This window comes from Enhydra lutris, unplaced genomic scaffold, assembly GCF_002288905.1.
Source record: "Enhydra lutris kenyoni isolate GAN:26980312 unplaced genomic scaffold, ASM228890v2 scaffoldscaffold2, whole genome shotgun sequence".
NCBI classification, from domain to species: domain Eukaryota; kingdom Metazoa; phylum Chordata; class Mammalia; order Carnivora; family Mustelidae; genus Enhydra; species Enhydra lutris.
Window position 1 is genome coordinate 68,892,843 of NW_019154086.1, and position 21,421 is coordinate 68,914,263.

Below are 21,421 nucleotides of genomic sequence, written 5' to 3' on the forward strand. Positions count from 1 at the left end.
TAAACACAATAACCAATTTTCTATTATTGTAGTATTTCCCCCAGCCACAGAAATGGACAAACCTATTTTAAATCCATTTAAGTGAACATTTAATCTGTTTTATTTATTTTTAATCTAAAAAGTAAGAGAATAATCAAAAAGCAGAAAATATGCATACTTAAAATGCTATATAGCATTTTAACACACCACAGTTACATGTAGGAGGTATCTGCCTTAAATATTCCCAAGAGTAACTGCATATATTTATGGAAATCACAACGTGTTATGCCAAGAATTCTAGAGAAAAAAAAAATAACTTAAGCAATCAAAAAATAATTCACAGTTTTTAGCAGACAACCTATAAATGAAAAACAAATTTATATAAAACTGAACTCTTTTGTGATTTACAAGGCATGGGCTGAATAGGGCCACATATAAATACTTAAGTACAATACATACAATAAGTTTTGAACATTTTATGAAGTGTTTATATTGAAATATAGAGCTTAATGAATTAAAATTGCAACAGAGTGATATCTAAACATGAAAAAACACTTGCTTGAGTTTTAATGCATTAAATTTTAATTGTATACCATGTTAAATACAAATGCAATAACCTCAGCTTATCCACACTTTTATGGCATCCTGTAGTCCAATGTGCTTCTACATAATCTTCACATGAAAATGTACAGTAGAATAGATGTTAATAGAGCATAAACTAGATTTGGAGATCATGGAAACTTAAGGAAAAAGTACTCTTTTTTTTTCTTCTAAATATTTGCACAGGTATGAGTTATAGCAGTTTGTGCAGTACTCATTAATTTAGTATCAGCGTAGTTTTAAAAAGTATTTTTATTACTCATTTATACCCAGAGTTGAAAATCTGAAGTATTCAGAGACTTAAAAGAAGAAACAATCAAAAACAAAACAAAATAGTAGTCACTTTTCTCTGACTTTCCCACCCCCATCCTGGTCTCCCGCCCCAATGAGAGCCTTTCCAATCCTTTTCGCTATCCTTGTGGCAGATAGCTCTGTATTTCTACTATCTGTAATACTCTTGTCTCTTGAATTCATCTATCTTAAACAGATGGTTTGGTTCCAAATCATAGCACCAGTATTTACTAGTGCCATTTAGCAAGTAACTTTTTCAGGTCTCTGTTTCCTTGCCTATGAAACAAATAATAAAACCTACCTACCACACAATGTTATTGCGACTATTAAATAACGTAAAATCCAGTATGTGTAGTAATATCTAGCTCAAAATATAGTGTTCATATAGTGATAGCTATTATTACTATTGTGAAAGCTATTATATATTGTTCATATGGTGATAGTTATTATTATTGAACTATTACAGTCGTTCTGGTGGATAAGGATTTGAACTCTAATATACTCTTTCTTCATCCTCCTAAACTATTCTCCTATCCTCCAGAACAATAGCATATAAGTATTTTGTTAAACTATATTCAGTGTTTTCATGTCCCTTTTATATTTGAGGCAACTCTAGATTAATGAGAATCTCACTTTGTATCCTCATCAAAACAGAGGCCTGTAAGCTAGCTAAAATGCTGGACTATTCAAATATTCTGGGTAACTTTTAATTTACCAGATTCCAAACCACTGGGATTTTTGGCCTAAGAGAAACTGAATTACAGAACTTTGCTTTTAAAATGATTTCAATTCAAATCTCTATGGCATATACACCAGTACCACCGTTAGGGTAACATACCTAGTATTACTCACTTATCTTTCGTCTCCTTTTTAATTTTTATTTTCTTTAAAGATTTTGTGTATTTGAGAGAAAAGGGCAGGAGCTGAAGGCAGAAGCTCAACTGACTGAGCGACCCAGGTGCCCCTTGCCTCCTGTTTTTATCATTTTCACAGCTAAGGACATGGTAAGATGTTTTACACATTGTATATTACAGTTGTTCTTTATATGTAGTGTTTTTCAGGATTGACACCCTTGCTCTATATACTGTTTTCTAGTGGTTAATTTAAAATGAAATCTTCTACTCAGAGGTCACAATTATAAGTGGTCTCTAAGTTTTGAGAACTCACACAATTTGCATAGAGTAGATGCCTGAGATGTTTCTAAAATTCTAAACAACATTTTTGTAGCAGTTTATGCTCAGGAAAAACACAGTTTGGTGAGTCACAATTTATTTTAAGAAAGTGCTATAGTAATTGGAGGCATTTTAAAGAAACAAGAAGTCAGTTAAAGTAATTATTTAAGAATCATTAGTTCATTTGCATACCTCTTAATCTTAAAATCCAAGATATTCATGTAGCCAAAAATAAAATGATACTATGTATGAAAAGGTTCTCAAAATCACCCTCATTAATTTTAAGTTCACTATGGATAAAGAATATGTCTTGATTTATTTACCTTGTATCACCATTGCCTGGGACAATGTCGGACTAGTGTAGGTACAGAGAGGTTCAATACACATTCATTGGATAAATAAATTCAGCTTAATTTGGTCTCAGAAAACTTACAAATGCTTGACAGTAAAACACTAAATATTACGTTAACACAGCATTATTCTTTTCAGCGTAAACAAAGTACACTAGTTTGTACATTGTATATTATGTTTATTGATAGTGACATATAGTAAAAATTTTATGTATATATTAATTACCCATGGTCCCTTATAAATATTTAAAGTTCTTTTTCCAAACACAATCATACTGCAAAGTCATACCATAAACTAAACTTTGTAAGACAATTTTAAAAAGATGCATTAAAGATATTATAAATCATGATGAGATATTGAGATGGCTTATAACTCTGAGTTTAAACATTCTAATTACAATCAAATGTAGACTTTTACTAAGAAGTTGATAATTCTGCAGAAGGAGCCCTTCTGAGGAATGATTTTGTTTTAATATAATTAATGGTCAGATTAGCATACCTGAAGTCCTATGTTCTTAAAAAGTTCATTCAGAGTCCATAAATGCAAGCAGAAGATTATGAAGTATTCCTAGATGCACAAACATCTTTTAAAAAAATTTGAAGTATTCAGTGTGCCTTAAGATACATTCCTTGAATTGAAAACTGTTGAGGTTTCCAAATACTATCTTTTCATGTCTTCACAGCCTGGATCTGATCTGATAACAAAAACCAAACAAAAAATTATCAGTCTCCACAGGCAAAATCCATTTTCTAAAGTAATCCAAGAAAAATCTATAAAAACACTGTGGAAGCCTCTGCACACAACTGTTTGTTTAAAGCACAAACACACTGAAGCTTTTGATTCTGTCATTGTACATGCACACAGGAGCCAACTAGTTCTCCAAGGCTTTATGAAAAATAGTGATCCCTTGGCTCATCTCCGCTTTCTTTCTTAGGCAACCATTTCTAACCCCTTTTAGGAGATTTACCTCTGTATCTCTAAGTAATATACTTTTTTTTAAATTACTTTTTGAAATATCAGTTCCTTCAATGTAGTATGAGGCTTCAGTTCTCGCTCTGTGCTGCCCTGCAACACTCGTTATGCATCCAGCACTCCCATTCTTCTACCACAGTAATCTAGTCATATGATGACTCTACATGCTACTCACAACTGAGACAGGTTGTATCTCCCTCCCTGTTATTCTTCCTTTCTTCTACATTTTGTTTTCCCTGTTTTAATAAGTGTGCCTTATTCTCTAGTCCTGTCTTAGTTTTTCCAGATACTTAACACTAATTCATTGCCACTATTCTCACGCTGTTTAAACCTTTATTACTATGAAGCACATTACATAGCCTATGAATTCCACTTTCTTGAAGAACTCTCCATTAGTCTTCCAAAACTCTCTAATGTGGACCAGTTGTTCTCTATGTTTGCCCAGCCATCTTCATAAGGGATCTCTCATTACCATTCTAGGATTTCATTATCTTTCCTGATCATCCTGAGGATCCTTCTTCACACAGGCTCTTATATTGGTTTTCCTGTTTCGTGGTCTCTTATTTTCTCCTCTTTATTCCCTTGTCTTTTAAGAGTATACCTCTCAATGGCTACTTTAGTAAAAGATATAGAAAGTACATTCTTGAGACTGTGCATGGCTGAAGATGTTTTAATTCTACAGTCACAATAAACTGACACTGCCTGAGCATATAATTCCATTATTTTCTCCTTGGACTTTTCCAGGCATGGCCCAATTATCTTACAGCTTCCAAATGTTGATTAGAAATCTGGTGCTATTTCTGTTTCCTTATCCTTAACATTAAACTTATTTTCTTCCCAGGAAGCCTGTAGAATCTTCCATTGTCTTCAGTGTTGAAATTAAATAATGGTGAGCCCTGGTGTGGGAATGTTTTCATTCACTGCACTGCACTCTCAAGAGGCCTTTCAACTAAATTCATCATTCAGTTCTGGAAAATACTGTTTGGTGATTTACTTGTAAATTTTTTCCCTTCTATTTTCTCTTCGCTCATTCTAAAATTTGTATTATTTGGATATTGGGCCCCCTCTTTCTTTTCTTTCCCATTTTACCTTTTTGCTCTACTTTCTTGAGAGAATGCCTTTATTTTATCTTCTTTTTATTGAATTTTCAATTTCTTCTGTTCTATTATTTTCCAAGAACATTTCCCCCCCCCCCCATTGGTCCTTTTCAAGTAGTATCCCTGGTCATATTCATGAAAGTAATACCTTTTCTTATCTCTTTGAGGATACCCCAGTAGTTTTTTTTTTTTTTAATTCTCCCTAAATAAATACTACTTCCTCTAACCCACTTTTTTGGTTTGTTGATGTTCCATTATTTTTAATGTTTTGGTCCTCAAATGCCTGATGATCCTTTGCCATCTTCTCGTAAGTATGAATGAACACTATAAAGCTGACCAAAATTTCAATATGTATGTGTGAGGCCTGTAAAATATGATCTTTATTCTAGTGTAGCTAGCTACACCATTTTCTTGGGAATCTTTGTTGTTAATAGCTTTAGATCTTTTCTCTCGCTGATCTGATTCCTCAAAGATGACTTTCTATATCCTGCCTACTGACAGTGTCTTCTTGGAGACGTAGGAGAAGGCGGAAGATGATTACACTATGTGGTATAAAAACTTTCAGTTATTCCTCATTTTCAGATCAGCACTGCCACACACAGTTGTGCTTGGTATTCCCAAGTCTGGAGATACTCTTACTCTCTCCAAGAATGAACCTCCAATCTTTCTGGGGGGCAAGAAAGCGTAACTCTCTTTTCAGCCCCACCTCATCCTTCTTTCCACCTTTCACCAATATCTGAGCTTTTGAGGGGATCTGCAATGTAAAGTAAGATGCTTTCCAGCTTTCCTCAGTGCTAGTTTAGAATTCATCTTTCTCAGGTCTCTTAAATCATTCAACATTCATCAGACATCCAGCTTCTAAAATTTGGTTGCCATTTTTGTCACTTTTTTTTTTTTTTTTGTCCCTGTAGGGTAATGTCTTTAAACCAAAGGCCCCCCTATTAAGTTAGATTTGAGAAGAGGATGAAACTAAGTGTGTGTTCAGTCCTCAGTCCTTTATCTTCGATTGGAACACCCATATGCATATAAAAGTCTTATTTTAAAATCTTGGAAGCATTAACTTTTCCCAGATAAAGTGATAAAGTGATAAAATGAGTATGTTTCATTAGTCATGTGGAAATATTTCTTTTTATAAATATCTCATTTGAGGGGTGCCTGGGTGGCTCAGTGGGTTAAAGCCTCTGCCTTCAGCTTAGGTCATGGTCCCAGGGTCCTGGGATGGAGCCCTGCATTGGGCTCTCTGCTCGGCAGGGAGCCTGCTCCTCCTCTCCCCCCGCTTCTCTGCCTACTTGTGATCTCTGTCAAATAAATAAATAAAATCTTTAAAAAAAAATCTCATTTGAAAGTTTCAGAGCTAGAAAACAACTTATGCCTCTGCAATGGTTTCTGTATATTCTTTGATGGTTTTAAAAAAACATTTCATAGTCTACTCAGGGGTTCTTGTCTTTGGGTTATAAGATATAGGTAATTATTGAAAATCCTTTCAAAAGAGAAGGGGATCATGGCACAATATATGTCATTTAATATATTACTCAAAAATTTTCAACATTATAATAGTAAGATTAAGTTGGTCCAAAATGAACCAGAGACTTTCTTGTTTATCATACTAGGAAATTTCACAATTCTGGAAGCAAAATGAAGAGATATAAATTCAGAATATCTTTCATAGTTAAATTTACATAAGAATTGTTGGCTAATAAGTTAAGTTATAGGCATGGATGGATTAGTCTTCTATATTTACTTCTACCTAATTTGCAAAATGGGCTTTTACCTTCTTTTTAAATCCAGAGAGACAGTCTGGAGAGTCAAAATGTAAACTATTTACTATTACATAGGAAAGATGAACAAAGGATCTCCTATTCAAAACCAAGCTGATAACATCTATGTACTAAGTTTCCTCCTCTCCTAAATAGAGAGCACTTAGGTAGAAGGTAAATTTAACATTTACTGGGTTTTTTCTTATCTAAGACACTTTAACACAGTGTTTTATTTAATCCATACAATTTCTGACATTTTATTTTTTATTTGTATAGGTGATGAAAATATCTTCAAAAGAAAATAACAGATAATTGTTAATAGTAAGTAGTAGAATAAATCTGCTAGACTCAAAAGCTCAAATATTTTTTATTGCTATTCTATATTCCCTACATAAGATAGGGAAACTGTTCACAGAAAACTGCTCTAAAAGTTAAACAAAATAATATGGTAACACAAAGGCTCAAAAATATTTCCAATAGTGTATCCTCCTTACAAAAGGGGAAGATACAAAGATAATAAATCAGACAAATCAAAGACACAAAAATTAGTAATAAGACCACAGTGGAACTGTGATGTTAGATCGTTACTGACACCTAGTGGCCTTGTTATTACAGACAAAATATACCAAAATATACCAACAAGAAAAGGAAGCGAGAACTACAATTTATCAACCTATTTTCAGTAGGTACTATGTTTTTATGAGCAACAGTAGGGTTTTATCCATGCAATATCTTCACTGTGAGCAATAAGGACTGGGAAAATAAATCAAGGCTGAACATATGCTTCTGATCTGTAGAACATTGCTCCTTAACCTGTTTTATGGAGAATAAGTCCCATAAAAGCATCAGAAGTGTAAACCAGTTCTTTATCACCATTAAAGGTTCTCAATTATGTTTTACTTAATTGTAATGTATAACTATAACATTCTTTATAGTTTAGTGGTAAATGTCATGATGTCTACACAAAAACAACAAAAAACCAGTCTGTGCAGTTTATGAAAATACCATATTTTACTAATAACACATAAAAATATTTATCAGATATAAAAATATTTATCAGATATACATTTAATACTCTGAACCAAAGAGATAGTATGTCTCTTTATGCATGGTCAAGCAGACTATTCTTAGATTCACCAGGATATGCATAAGAGAACACAAAATTACATATATAACTAGCATTAAAAGGTCAGTGTAGAAGAAATTAAACTTATAGCCACAAGACTACAAGTAGAATTAATAATATTTTGTTATTCATCCTTGTTCAGGGCTGGGAGAGTCTTGATAGGAATGATCCCCAGTTCTGCTCACAAATGGACATTTTTCAGCCTGACTTGGGTCCTGTAATAAAAGAACCTACAGAACTTGGTTTCATTCACATCTATGGCTCTGTGTGGGTCACTGTTTTAATCCATTCCTATGGTTATAAACAATGTAATCTTAGAGGAAATGATACATCTTAATTTATTCCTTGATAATGGTAAAACTGTACCAATCAATGATAGCTATTTTAGATGAATAACAAAACTGCAATATACAAAACATCAGTAGAACACTGGTATCTACAATACTAAATGAGTGTTAAAATTTGTGTAAACATGTATAAATGGAGCTATACGAAGAGTTCAGCATGATTTCTAGGAGATATATGCCATTCAAACTTATTTTTAATTACTGACAGTTAAGGCCTGGAATTTGTCACAAACTTCAAATGTGCTTCTATCACTAGATCTGAGAGAAATTTGCTGCCATAAATTGAAATTTTCTAGAGTTGCCATGTATATTGATTGTAAAGATGCAAATTATTTATTTAAATAAACCCTTCAGAAAAATGTAATAGAAGTAAATGTAGCCTGTTACAAGGAGAACAGATTCTTTTTTTTTTTTTTTTTTTTTTTTTTAAAGATTTTATTTATTTATTTGACAGACAGAGATCACAAGCAGGCAGAGAGGCAGGCAGAGAGAGAGGAGGAGGCAGGCTCCCCGCTGAGCAGAGAGCCCGATGCGGGGCTCGATCCCAGGACCCTGAGATCATGACCTGAGCTGAAGGCAGCGGCTTAACCCACTGAGCCACCCAGGCGCCCCAAGGAGAACAGATTCTTACCAAACTTATGTAATTGACTATGATTGTCATGGAAGAAAGAATATTTACTGGGACCTTTTGAATTCTGGAGGATTCAGGTAGATAAAAAAGTTAAATGCTTTAATTTGTTTTATTATTATTTCTGTTCTTGTAACAGGACACCATTGGAAACATTGGTTATTTTATCAAGGCTTTGACTGGGATATCATATTTGAGAGAGACAGACCTAGACTCAGATATGACCAAACGGCTTTGAGGAACTAAGGCTGACTTCATGAAACACGGCGCATAAAGCCCCTTGGAAATACCTTGCTTACAGAGTTCCCAGCAACGTCACCAGGTGAGTAAAGAATGTCACTTCCTGGCAGGTACAGGAACCTCAAGCTATATTGGGCACCTTGTGAAGAGGAATACGCCTAAATCTACAGGAATTGCAGGCATGTCCGATGGTAAGTACTTGACTTGGCTTCTGGCCAGGAGAGGCTACTTATGTAAATAATTAGGCCAAGTTTATTAAAATTGGACTTGTTTTGTAGACAAATTCATCTTGATTTGGCTATATCTGGAAATGAGGGTTATTTTAGAGAGAAAAATTATGTTTCAATAACCCACCTTTGCAGATGTTAAATCCTAGTTTTGATTGTCCTTAAATGTTGTTTGCTTAAGCTAGACAACTTGAGATAAATTGCAGAGATATAGTTCTTATATATTTACTATACAGTACCTCATATAGCTCACAGCATAACATAATCTTATTGCTTGTTATGCTGTGGGGATAATATGAGGACCCCCATGTGCATATTATTATTTAAACAACTGGAAAATGGGATTAATCCCCAAACAATTGTATAACTCAAATATCACCTTGACCAATTTCCTTATTTAAGGAAAATGAAAAATTTTTTTAAAAGCTGGAGCCTATCTCACTCCATGAGGTTAATTATAGACTTGTGGAGATAATGGATGACCCCACTTTCTCTATGATTGGACTGGATGATGCACTTGGGGATGCACTTGCCCTAATCTCTTGAGACAAGTCTCTCACTTGACAGTGATTCCTTGTAATTAGGATACTGTTAAGACTGGACCTCAAACAAAGAGGGCTTTTTTTTTTTTTTTTTTAAAGATTTATTTATTTGACAGACAGAGACCACAAGTAGGCAGGGAGGCAGGCAGAGAGAGAGGAGGAAGCAGGCTCCCTGCCGAGCAGAGAGCCCTATGCGGGGCTCGATCCCAGGACTCCGGGATCATGACCTGAGCCGAAGGCAGAGGCTTTAACCCACTGAGCCACCCAGGCACCCCCAAAGAGGGCTTCTTAATGGTTTTATTCCTTAGTCATATTTGTCCTAGGAACTACCTCTATTAATGTAAAATTACAAGTAGAGACTTTAGCCAAGCATACAGTGACCATCTTTAAGCCTGACACGGCAGTCACCAACAAATTCAAAAGGTGGCCCTCTAAAATTGAATAGGCCTTGGTATCTTAACACCAGTTAAAGGATGCCCAAAATTATATAACTGGGTCCTAACGAAACCCACTGACTATCTATCTCTAACATGTGTCCCAGGCTGGATAGGTTGCCTTACTTTGGTTTTCGCCTGAATGCATAGACACATTATTAAAATCATTACCAACCCAGCCAATCTTCCAAATTTAAAACAACAGTGGACATGTTTTGTGTTACATTGGTATGACCACCTAGCATCCATCTTTGTTCCCTCTTTGAGACTGGAGGATGTTTTGCACATGGAAGCTCTTAATTCGTACATGGTCAAAGCCCTAAAGGACACTCACAATAGCATTTCTCCATTAAATACTGAAGTAATACATATGCATGAACCAGTTTTACAATATAGAATGGCATTAGATGTTTTCACTGTTACATTAAGGTGAAACTTGTGCTAAAATAAAAACAAAATGCTGTTTATACATTCCAGATTACCACAAAAATATATCTCGGTTTCTAAATGAATGGATACTCAAATTAGCACTTTAAATGATCTCTCTTTCCTTTAGTGATTGCTTTACACTCCTGGACTGGAGGAAAATTATCAAAGGTCAACTATCAAAGCTCTTTTATTCTGATTTCTCTTTCTCATTACAATATTAATCTTACTCTGTTATTTCTGGTGTCTCCCTGCCTAGTGTCAACACTCCATCACTGCCTAACTTCCAGCTGACAGATGATCCTTTCTACTCATGGAGGTTCATATATGTTGAACACGTTGGATTCAGCTGCCTCCCCCTTTTGTATCTCCTCTATATGCTCCATAACTGACCAATACTAACCCATAGGTAGGGACATTTCCATGCCCCATTCAGCAGGAAGAAGTTACAGAAGATGAGACCTTCCATCTTCAACATATTTAAGGGTCAAAACTGTTCATGGGGAAAATGATGAGAGAGCAGAGGGCTTGCTGAGGACAAAGCATAAGCAGACACTCCGCCATCTGCCCTCCACCACACATCTGCCCTCCACCACACTCCTCGGAAGACTATGTGACACATTCTTCCAGGAAGCTCCTAACTATCTTAATGTTAATGCCTTGCTAGAGGGAAAAACAACCTTAACTTGACAAAGGCAAGGCCTCCCTTACCTTGTAGGTCCTCATTAGCATATGAAAGTTCTTTCTAAATCCTCCCATTTCCCCTATGTCTCCCAACCTCACAGTATATAATCAATTGCTCCTCACAACCCCAGTACAGGTCTTTCTGCCCATTGTCCTGTCCTGCCCATTGGTCCTGTCCTGTACAAAAAAACAAGTAACAAAACAAACAACAACAAAAAAGAAATACATGTAGTAAGGTACTGGATACTTACTCGATTGTTTTTTCTGACAGCAGAAATAAATGGAAATGAGAAAGGCAATGATATAGTAAAAATGAAATGTAAAAAGGGAAAGAAAAACATGAATAGAATGGAAATAAAGGCTGAAGATGCACGGTATTTTGTGATGTACCTTGAAGCCAGTCTACACCTTCTTGCAATCCTTCTCCTTTTATGGCATCACTAGCACTGAAATAAAATCCACAAGAAACATATCCATTTCTTTATTTCATAGAACCATAAGAATAAATAATTACAATTTTGCTATATGGCAAATTAATATAGTCTAATAACATATATTTGAGCAAAACTTGGTAAGCGCTGAAACTGAATATAAACAGGAAAAAGTCTGAGTGCTCAGAAAAGACATGAGAAATTTATTCATGATTTATAATAGACATTTGGAAAAGCGTTATCACTAAAAAGTTATTATTCTACTTTGCCCAGCTCCAGTGGCTCAATAACATTTATCCATTAGAAATGCTTGACTTAGGTTGTAATTTAGGCACCTGACGGAGTGACTTTATTTGAAATGGAATTTTATAAGGTATAAACCTGTAATTATAACTTTGGTAAACTGGTAGAATAAAAAAAAAAAAATCTCAGATTTCAATCATATCCTTATATCTAATGGCTTCAGGAACCTGGACAGGCTATTTAACTCTCTGCCTTTATTTGTAGCATCTATAAAATGGTGTTAAATAAACTAAAATAATAAAATGCAGAGGATTTTTATACTATCAGATGTTTTTCAAAGACATAGACTGATAGCAATTAGTATAAATAATTGGGATTTTCTCAATGATTAGGGCTCCTTTATAAAGTGTGTAGCTAGTTACCTGAATAATTAATTTGATTCTAATCAAAACAGAAATTACTTCCAAGGAATTAGATCATGAATATGACTTATCATAGAATTATTTTAAAATAGAAAGACAGAAATCAACAGCATGTGATATATAATTATTCAAAGTAAATTATAGATTATCCATATCAGCAGCAAAACATTAGTAACTGAAATGCTTAAATCAAGAAAGATCAATGTATTGATTTTTATCACACACTTATAGTCCCAAACAAGATTAAGGTCTCAACCAAACAAGTAATAAAATGGAAAAACTTGTCCCCTTTACTGGTGGCATTAGTGCCATACTAAAAACCCTGCATCTTTTCCTAATAATTCCCAAATGTTTGAATTCTACCTTTCTTTTTGAATACATCATCAGACCTGTAACTAGAATAAATGCCAAAGTCTTTACCATGTCCTACTAGGACATGTGTGATATGGTCTATGGCTATTTCTCAATGGCTTCATCTCCTACAACTTCCCCCTAGATCTCCCTCCTCAAGCCAGCCTGCACTCCTTGCTATTCCTGGAACATACAAGGTACATTCTCATCTGCGAGCATTTTCACTTGGCTGGCCTCCTGTCTGGCAAGCTACTCCTCCAAACTTTTGCATGAATTTCTCCCTGACTTCTGTTAGCTTTCACAGAGGGAGCACCTCTCATTCTTTCTCTTATTGTCCCACTTTACTTTTCATCATCCTTCCAGCTGATATTTTATGTATCTATTTATCTGATTTGTTATCTGTTGCCCTCATAGGAGAGTAAATAAGCAAATATGTATATACATATTGTGCCAGGGACTTTGTCAAAGAACTTTAAAAAAAAAAAAATTAACAAAATCAGAGCCTGAAAATCAGAGTTGGCTATATATTTAGTACAATGATTAAAAATAAAGCACAAAAATTTTCATTTTTCTATAATCTTTATTGTCCAGTAAATTTACTTGCACTTAAGGCAAGAGAGATAGAATATTTTATATGGGGGGGCGCCTGGGTGGCTCAGTAGGTTGAAGCCTCTGCCTTCGGCTCAGGTCATGATCCCAGCGTCCTGGGATCAAGCCCCGAATTGGGCTCTCTGCTCAGCAAGGAGCCTGCTTCCTCCTCTCTCTCTGCCTACTTGTGATCTCTGTCTATCAAATAAATAAAAATCTTAAAAAAAAAAAAAAAAGAATATTTTATATGCACACTGAGTGTTACCTTTATTTCTAAAACTGGAAAAGAAAAATAAGTGTATTTTCAATTTTATACATGCTTTAAAAAATAACAAAAAAATTAAAAAACAAGCTTAACAAATGAAACACTAGAAATTAGTGAGATACTATTTGAATAGTCAAAATTATAAACAACTTCCAAAGAAATACTTGGCATTCTTCTATAAGTTATACAGAAAACAGAGGAACCTGGCAATGTAATACTACACAATCTTATAGCATGAGGACATTACCTTTTCTCTCACTGAGAAGTATTTAGATGTCACAACTGAATAAAGAAATCTGTTAAAATTCAACTGCTGATGATTTTAAGTAGAAAGAGATTTTTTTTCACTTGTAAAATTAATTTCTATTTCAAAATTAAAAATAGGACTGCATCTTTTACTATAAATTAGACCTATAGTTTTTAATGTTGTACTTTCTATCAAAACAATGCTTAATACAATGCAAAAATAAAAACTATTCTACTTTGAGCATTACTAATTTAGGTATGATTTAGAGAGAAATACAAAGGTTCACCTTAAGATACTTCTCTACCTAAAATCCCTCCTTTCTTTACCAGAACCACAATTCTAAATCAAAAGACATTTCATAAAATTGACTCTTCTGATTCCAAAGTAAGGAGGATTTTACTCAAGATATGTACATAGGGTTTCACTCCTGGGTAAAGGAGCTGGTGGCCCTGAGTACTGAGGCTTTTCAAGGGCTTTCTCAGGCTCTCATCTAAGTTCTTTTTTGAGCTCTAGAATCTCCGTTCTGTATTCTGTTTCTCTTCTAGGGGTAGTATACTTTTCTACCTCTTTGTTAGGGCTTTCTCCATAAATACCTTCTTTTAAAAAAGGGAAAACTGGCAAGAGAAGGACATCTTGTAGCAGAGGGAGTAGGTGGGTGGACAGAAAGAAGCTTAAATTAATATAAGGTAGGCACTAAAATACTATCTAATATATAACTTTTGGTTATCCTTATTGGAATATTTTGGCAAAAAGGCACACCAGAGTTAAATATATCCATAAGACACTGCTTTCCAAATAAACAATGTATAATAATTTCAGATACTAAACACTGAAGAGTTCAACTGTATTAGTATATCCAAATAAAATTTAATATTTACATTTCTATATACTCATATACACCAGTATTTGTTGTGTACATGATAAGTACCTGGTACTATTATCATACTAGAGGTTACGGAGTAAACGAAACTGATAAAATGCCAGCTCTCATGGTACTAATGCAGTAGTATAGGAAGACAGCCTATAAAACATGCAAAACCCAAAGAGGACATGGCAAGAGAAATATAAAGCAAAGCATATAAAAAAAACAAGAGACGGGGTAAGATATAATAACATTTTGGAGGGTTATGAGGAGAGGTTTCCTGAAGGAAGTACAACAGCAAGCCAGGAAAATCACTTTGGAGACTGATTCATACAAAGGGACTAACAAGTACAAAAGTCCTGAGATGGGATTGTGGTTGGTGGATTCAATGTACAGAAGGAAATTAGTGGGCTTGAAACTGGGTAAGTGGGCTAGATCTTTTAAAGAGTTGTTTCTATTTCAAATCCTCAGAAAGATTTGAAAAGTTTTTTTTGTTTTGTTTTTTTAAGATTTATTTATTTAAGTAATCTCTACACCCACTGTGGGGCTGAAACTCACAACTCTGAGGTCCATAGCTGCATGCTCTGACTGAGCCAGCCAAGCAGGCCAAAATTGGAAAAAATTTTAACAGTAATATATTCATGAATACCTGCACTGCTACAAGTCTATACGACTAAATCCTTGGCTTACATCCTATCATGTTAGGTGTCTTACACATAAGCTTAGCAAAGAACTGAAGCTCAGAGATTTTTTTTAGAATGCTATAATGAAGAGTAAGTATAAAACATTACCAAATATGCCATGGTTTATCTTTGATGTTCTCTAAACACAGCAGCTGAGACACTTTTACAGACGTCACTGCATCTCTAAGATCCATTTTGTTTGCAAAAAATAAGATTGGTATTCGGCGGTGCTTAATATCTAAAAGACAAAATAAGATTATCATTACTCTTTCAGCTTTTTGGTCATTTCCCCAAATTCTTCAAATTAAAATTCACTAAAACTATTTTCCAACCACTTCTTTCTGTACCACATATACATAAACATTTAAAAACATATACTGTCAAGAATGTATCTGAATGACAGGAGAATTAACAAAATACTTTTTCTTAAGACTATCCACCCTCTGGGATGCCTGGGTGGCTCAGTCCGTTAAGTGTCTGACTTTGGCTCAGGTCATGATCCCAGGGTCCTGGGACAAAGTCCCTCATCTGGCTCCCTGTTCAGGGAGCCTACTGCTTCCTCTGCTTGTTTCACTCTCTCTCTGACAAAAAAAAAAAAAAAAAAAAAAAAGACACCTGCCCTCTGGTTGGAGCTTTAAAACAAAGATGAGTGAGGTGGGAGTTGGGGCTCAGTAAGCAGTTACTGAGAAGTACCTACACAGGGATCAAATATTTTGTTTTGTTTTTACTGTCAACAGAAAGGAGTCAAACTTCAAATGAAAGTAGAAGGGAGATAAACTAGATCTTGATTTTAGATTTAGGCACTCGTTAGAAGTGACAAACTAGATATTTTAACAAGATATTTTACTTTGTTACAGCTCTGGAAACATTTTTCATTGTTTTGAATAGTTAATTCATTTAAATAGTTCAAAATTCAGATGACACAAAATGGTATACAGTAAAAGAATTTCCCTCCTACCTGTCCCAGGCCATCCACTAGTCCTCTCTAGAAGAGTTAACGTATATCACCTATTACCTGGCATCTTTTTAGAAATATTTTCAAACACTTATTACATATTATTCTTTATACAAATAGTAGCAGACTATTCAGTTTGATATCTCCTGCTTTTCACTTACTTTCATATTTTGGAGCTTGTCCCATACCAGTACATAAAGAGCAGTTTCTTCACTATTTTAACAGTTGTAGAATATTCTGCCTGTTAGTACTATGTACCATAATTTGTTTAATCAGTACCCAGTGAGATATATTTGTATTGTTGCCAATATTTAAAACTATAAACAATGCTGAAATGAATAAAAGTGTACACCTCTAATTTTGTACATGGGCAGTATGTCTGGTAGGATAAATTTGGGAAGTAGAGTTGATAGTTAAAGGATAGATAGTTAAAGGATATGTAAATTGCTATTTTGATAGTGATTACTGCGAGGCCTTCCTTTAAAAATGTATCAATTTATATATCAACAATAATGTGTAAGAATGAACATTTCCAGTACCCTTGCCAAGAGTATTATCAAACCTATTGATCTTTTTATGATGGTGGATAGGTAAAAAGTATTATCAGAATATGTTTACTTTGTTTTAAGAAAGGTCAAGAATTTTTGTATATATTCAAAAGATGGTTCTATTTCTTTTTTCAATGAACTATGTTACCCAAACCTTTTCCCATTTTTTTTTAAGATTTTATTTTTTTGAGAGAGAACGAGAAGGAAAGCATGAATGGGGCTGAGGGGCAGAGAGAGAGGAGAAGCAGACTTCCCTCTGAGCTGGGAGCCTGACTCCAGGATCCATCCAAGGACCCTGGGATCAGGACCTAAGCTGAAGGCAGACTCTTAACTGACTGAACCACTCAGGCGCCACTCCCCATTTTTCAATTAAGTTTCTCTCTCTCTCTCTCTTTTTAAAATTTTATTTATTTGACAGGAAAAGGAAACACAAGCAGGGGAAGTGACAAGCACAGGGAGAGGGAGAAGCAGGCTCCCCACTGAGCAGAGAGCCTGATGCAGGACCCTGGGATCCTGAACAGAGCCAAGGGCAGCCGCTTAACTGACAGAGCCACCCAGGCACCCTAAGTTTTTATTTTCTTAAGATTTGTAGGAACACCATAAGTAGTAAGGAAAAAAGTCCTGTAGCTCTGATATGAACTGCAAATAACCCCCTTGCTTGTCATTTGCCTTTGACTGCTCATGGTTTGTTTTGTAATTAAAAACTTTTTATGTAGTCAAATTCATCAATCTTTTAGGATTCTGGGTTCTGTGTTATAGCTGGAAAGGTCTGCTCTTGTCCCAGAATTATTTTAAACTTCTCCCATAGTTTCTTCTATTGCTGCATTGGTGTGATTTTTACATTTAAATATTTAGTCCAGCTAGAATTTACCCTGAAACAGAGAATGTCAGAATGTGTAAAAAAGCCACACATAATCATACAATGTTTACAAGAAACACACTTTAAACATAGGGACACAAACAGGCCAAGAGGAACTGGAAGGAAAAACATGCATACATTTAAATGTAAGAAAGCTCGCATGGCTACATTATTATTAGACAAAGTAGTGTTCAAGATGAAGGGAAAAGACACTTGTTGTTGCTCTCTGTGCAGTTTATTATATGTCAGTGCTTTTTTAAAGTTTTTATTTAAATTCCAGCTAGTTAACATGCAGTGTAATATTAGTTTCAGGTATACAATCTAGTGATTCAACACTTCCATACATTACCACCTGCTCATACAACACCCCCTGCTTATCACAAGTGCCCTCCTCAATCCCCATCACCTGTTTAGCCCATCTCCCACCCATCTCCCCCCTGGTAACCATCAGTTTCTTCTTTAAAGTTAAGAATCTGTTTCTTGGTTTGCCTCTTTCTCTTTGAAAAAGATAGGCATTTAAAAATTATGAAAGTGTCACTCACTCAAAATGACAAAACAATTTTAACTGTACATGCACCTAATAAATGAATACTATTAACCGACATTTATAGACCTTTCATCCAACAACAGCAAAATACGTATTTTACTTAACTGCAGATGGACCATTCACCAAGCCAGACCAATATAAATATTGACCCAATATTTCTAAGGATGAAATCTTACAGAATATGTTATTCCATCAAATGGAATTAAGTTAGAAATTTGTAACAAAAAGAAACCTAGAAAATTCCCATATATGGAAATTAAATAATACACTACTAAAAAATCTAAGGATCAAAAAAGAACTCACAAGGTAAGTTAGAAAATACTTCACACTAAATAAAAAAGGAAACAAACATCGAAATCTGTGACATGTAACTAAATCCTTAGAGAATATGTACTGCTTTAAATGCTCATATTAGAAAAGGTGTAAAATCAATGATTTCTACTTCTATCTGAAAAAGGTAATAGACAATGAGATACAATATATATATAGAAAATTCATAATAAAACAAAGAAGAGAAATTAACAAAATTTTTTAAAAACAACCAACAGAAGAAATTAACAAAGCCAGAGTTCATAAAAAGTTAATAAAACCAATAAACTCTTTAAAAAATTGAACAAGAAAAAATGGGGGAAACAAATGATCAATATCAGAAATGAAGGAACATACACAATCTTACAGACATTAAAAGGACAGTAAGAGGATAATATAAACAGTTTTATGTCAGTAAACTTGATAACATAAATTAATTTTAAAATCTGGTCAAAAATTACCGAAAGTGACCTAAGGAGAAATATAAAACTTTAATAGCCTTTTATCATTTAATGAAATTTAACTCCTAATTCACAGTCCCTCTTACTCCCTTATATTCCCCGCCAACACACACAAAATCCCAACCCTCATGGCTTCTATCAAACATTTAAGGATGAAATAATACCAATTCTACCCAATCCAAAAAATAAAGTAAAAAGAGAAAGAATAAATATTTTCCAACTCATTTTATAAGGCCTCTATCACCCTGATGACTAAAGCATTTTAAGAAAGTTATAAACCAAAAACCTTACGAGCACAAAACCAAAAATTTTTAATAAAATGTTAGCAAATCCAACTCAGTGATATATTGAAAGGTTAATATTCAAATGAGGTTTAACCCAGGAATGTACGTTTGGTTTAACAGATGTGAATACAGTGTAGTATTATTGCTGTAACAGATGTAGAAAAAGTATTTGGTAAATTATAACACTAGGCTATAATGGAACCTTTTGAAAAATTAGGAATAACAGAAAATTTCCTTGACCCAATAAAGATATAAGCAAACCCTAGTGAGCATCATAATTAGTGGTAAAATAAATGTAAAGAATGGGAATAAGGCATAAAAACAACCTAAGTGTCTATCAATGGATGAATGATAATGATAGTGAACAACATGGGCTTGAATTATGCAAGTCCACTTACACGTGCCTTTTTTTTCAGTAAATATATTGAAGAATATTTTGGAGATTTGCAACAATTTGAAAAATCCTGTAAACAAATCATGAAGCTTAGAAACCCTGAAGGAAAATTAAGAAAAGGTTGGGCATCTCATGAAGGCATAAAATATATATAGAAATGAGATGATTTTACCACTTACTACCATAAAAGATAAACAAATCTATTATAAAAAGTTAAAATTTATCAATACTTATGCACACATAAACCAAATATGGTAGCATTCACAGTTAAGAAAAATGCAAATGAGTGAAAGATGCAGTATTAAATCATAACTGCATAAAATTATAGTAATACTGTACCACTGTTAATAATTTCATAGCCATCTCCTGTAGCTACTATTGCAGTGAGCTCAAGTGTTGGAAGTATCTGCTTAAAATGCTATGTGATACTAATCATCCTACATAAACAGTTCCTTTCTCCAGGAAATCGTGTATCACAAAAAGCTATCTCTCACAGTTCTCACATATTTTTTTATTTTGTGCAATACTGTAAATCCTGAATTAAACCACGGGACCCATACAAAGTACCACCAGTCATGCTGGAAGTGCTCCCAAGAACCACAGAAAAGTCATGTCATTCGAGGAAAAAATTGATACTTGATAGTATCACAGATTGAGATCTGCAGTTATGGATGTCTACCATTTCAAGATAAATGAATGCAGTATAAGGGCCATTGTGAAAAAATAAAAGGCAATTCATGAAGCCATTGTTGTAGTTACACCAGCAGGCAAGAAAATCTTGTACTTTTCATGAAATACCTTTTTACCTCATACTGAAAATACAGCTTCTGTGTGGGTGCAGAATTGCTATAAAAAGGCATTCCTATAGTATAGATTCTAACATGATTCAAGAAAAGGTGAAGTTACTATATGAACATAAAGCAATGGGAAGGTAGAGAATTTGATGGTTTGGTAATTTCAGAAAGAGGTTTGCCTTAAAAAATGTCAAAATAACAGAAGAAGCAGCGTCTGCCAACCAAGAGATCCAGACAGAATTTCCATATGCCATTAAGAAAATCCCTGGGGAAAAAGGATATCACCTAAACAGGTTTTTAATGAGAGGAAAAAGTGCCCTATTCTGGAACAACAACAACAAAATGCCACAAAGGACACTGATTAGTAAGGAAGAGAAGCAAGCACCAGGATTTAGGACAGGAAGAAAGTGGGAATAAGATAAAACATAGCATTTTTATTCAATATTGTACTGAAGGTCCTAGCCAGTGCAGTGAGATAGGAAAAAGAATAAAAGGCATAAAGGTTAAAAAAGCAGCAGTAGAATTTCTGTTGATGTTGGGCTTTAGACATAGAAAATTTGAAGAAATATACAGAAAAACTATGAGAGTAAATACATTTATTTATTTATTTTTTTTTAATATTTTATTTATTCATTTGACAGACAGAGATTACAAGTAGACAGAGAGGCAGACAGAGAGAGAGAGGGAGGGGGAAACAGGCTGTCTGCTGAGCAGAGAGCCCGATGCGGGGCTTGATCCCAGAACGCCGAGATCATGACCTGAGCCGAAGGCAGAGGCTTTAACCCACTGAGCCACCCAGGCGCCCCAAGAGAGTAAATACATTTAAAAACCTCCCAGAATACAAAGTCAATATTTTCCTATACTAACAATGAGCCATTAGAATATGAAATAAAATATACTATTTATAGTAGCTTCAAAAATATAAAAAACAAATGGGTAAGCTGAATGAATGATGTATAAGACCCCTACAGACAACCATAAAGAAAAGCATAAACATATTAAGTGACATACCATGCTCATGAGGTGGAACATTCAGTGTTAAGTCCAATGTTAAGATGTCAACTATCCCCAAATATGATTAAAATAAAATCTCAACAAGTTTTTCAAAAAATTAATAAGTTGATCTAAAAACTTATTTGAAATATGGAACACCTAGAACTACCAAAATCATCTTGAAAAAGTAGATCAAGTTTGGAGGATTTATCCTATTTGACTTCAGGATTTATTATAAATCCATGGTAAATGGCCAAATTTGAAAAGCCATAAAAGAGATCAATGGAATGGAACACAGAGTCCAGAAATTGG

General features: G+C 34.4%; 1 protein-coding gene across 2 annotated transcripts in view; it reads right to left on the minus strand.

The window, feature by feature from the left end:
• Positions 1 to 1,737: 1,737 nt before the first annotated feature.
• The window catches only part of LOC111149722 (ADP ribosylation factor like GTPase 6), a 41,247-nt gene continuing 21,563 nt past the window's right edge, over positions 1,738 to 21,421 (minus strand). The window contains exons 6-9 of one of the 2 annotated variants that reach the window (XM_022506971.1): positions 15,074 to 15,203; positions 11,264 to 11,319; positions 11,125 to 11,137; positions 2,575 to 3,087 (exon numbers count right to left, since the gene is read on the minus strand). In XM_022506971.1, coding sequence (XP_022362679.1) covers positions 3,054 to 3,087; positions 11,125 to 11,137; positions 11,264 to 11,319; positions 15,074 to 15,203 — 233 coding nt within the window. In that variant the 3' untranslated portion in view covers positions 2,575 to 3,053. Of the gene's footprint in view, positions 3,088 to 11,124; positions 11,138 to 11,263; positions 11,320 to 15,073; positions 15,204 to 21,421 lie in introns of both variants that reach the window. The other variant, XM_022506962.1, reaches the window with a different exon arrangement.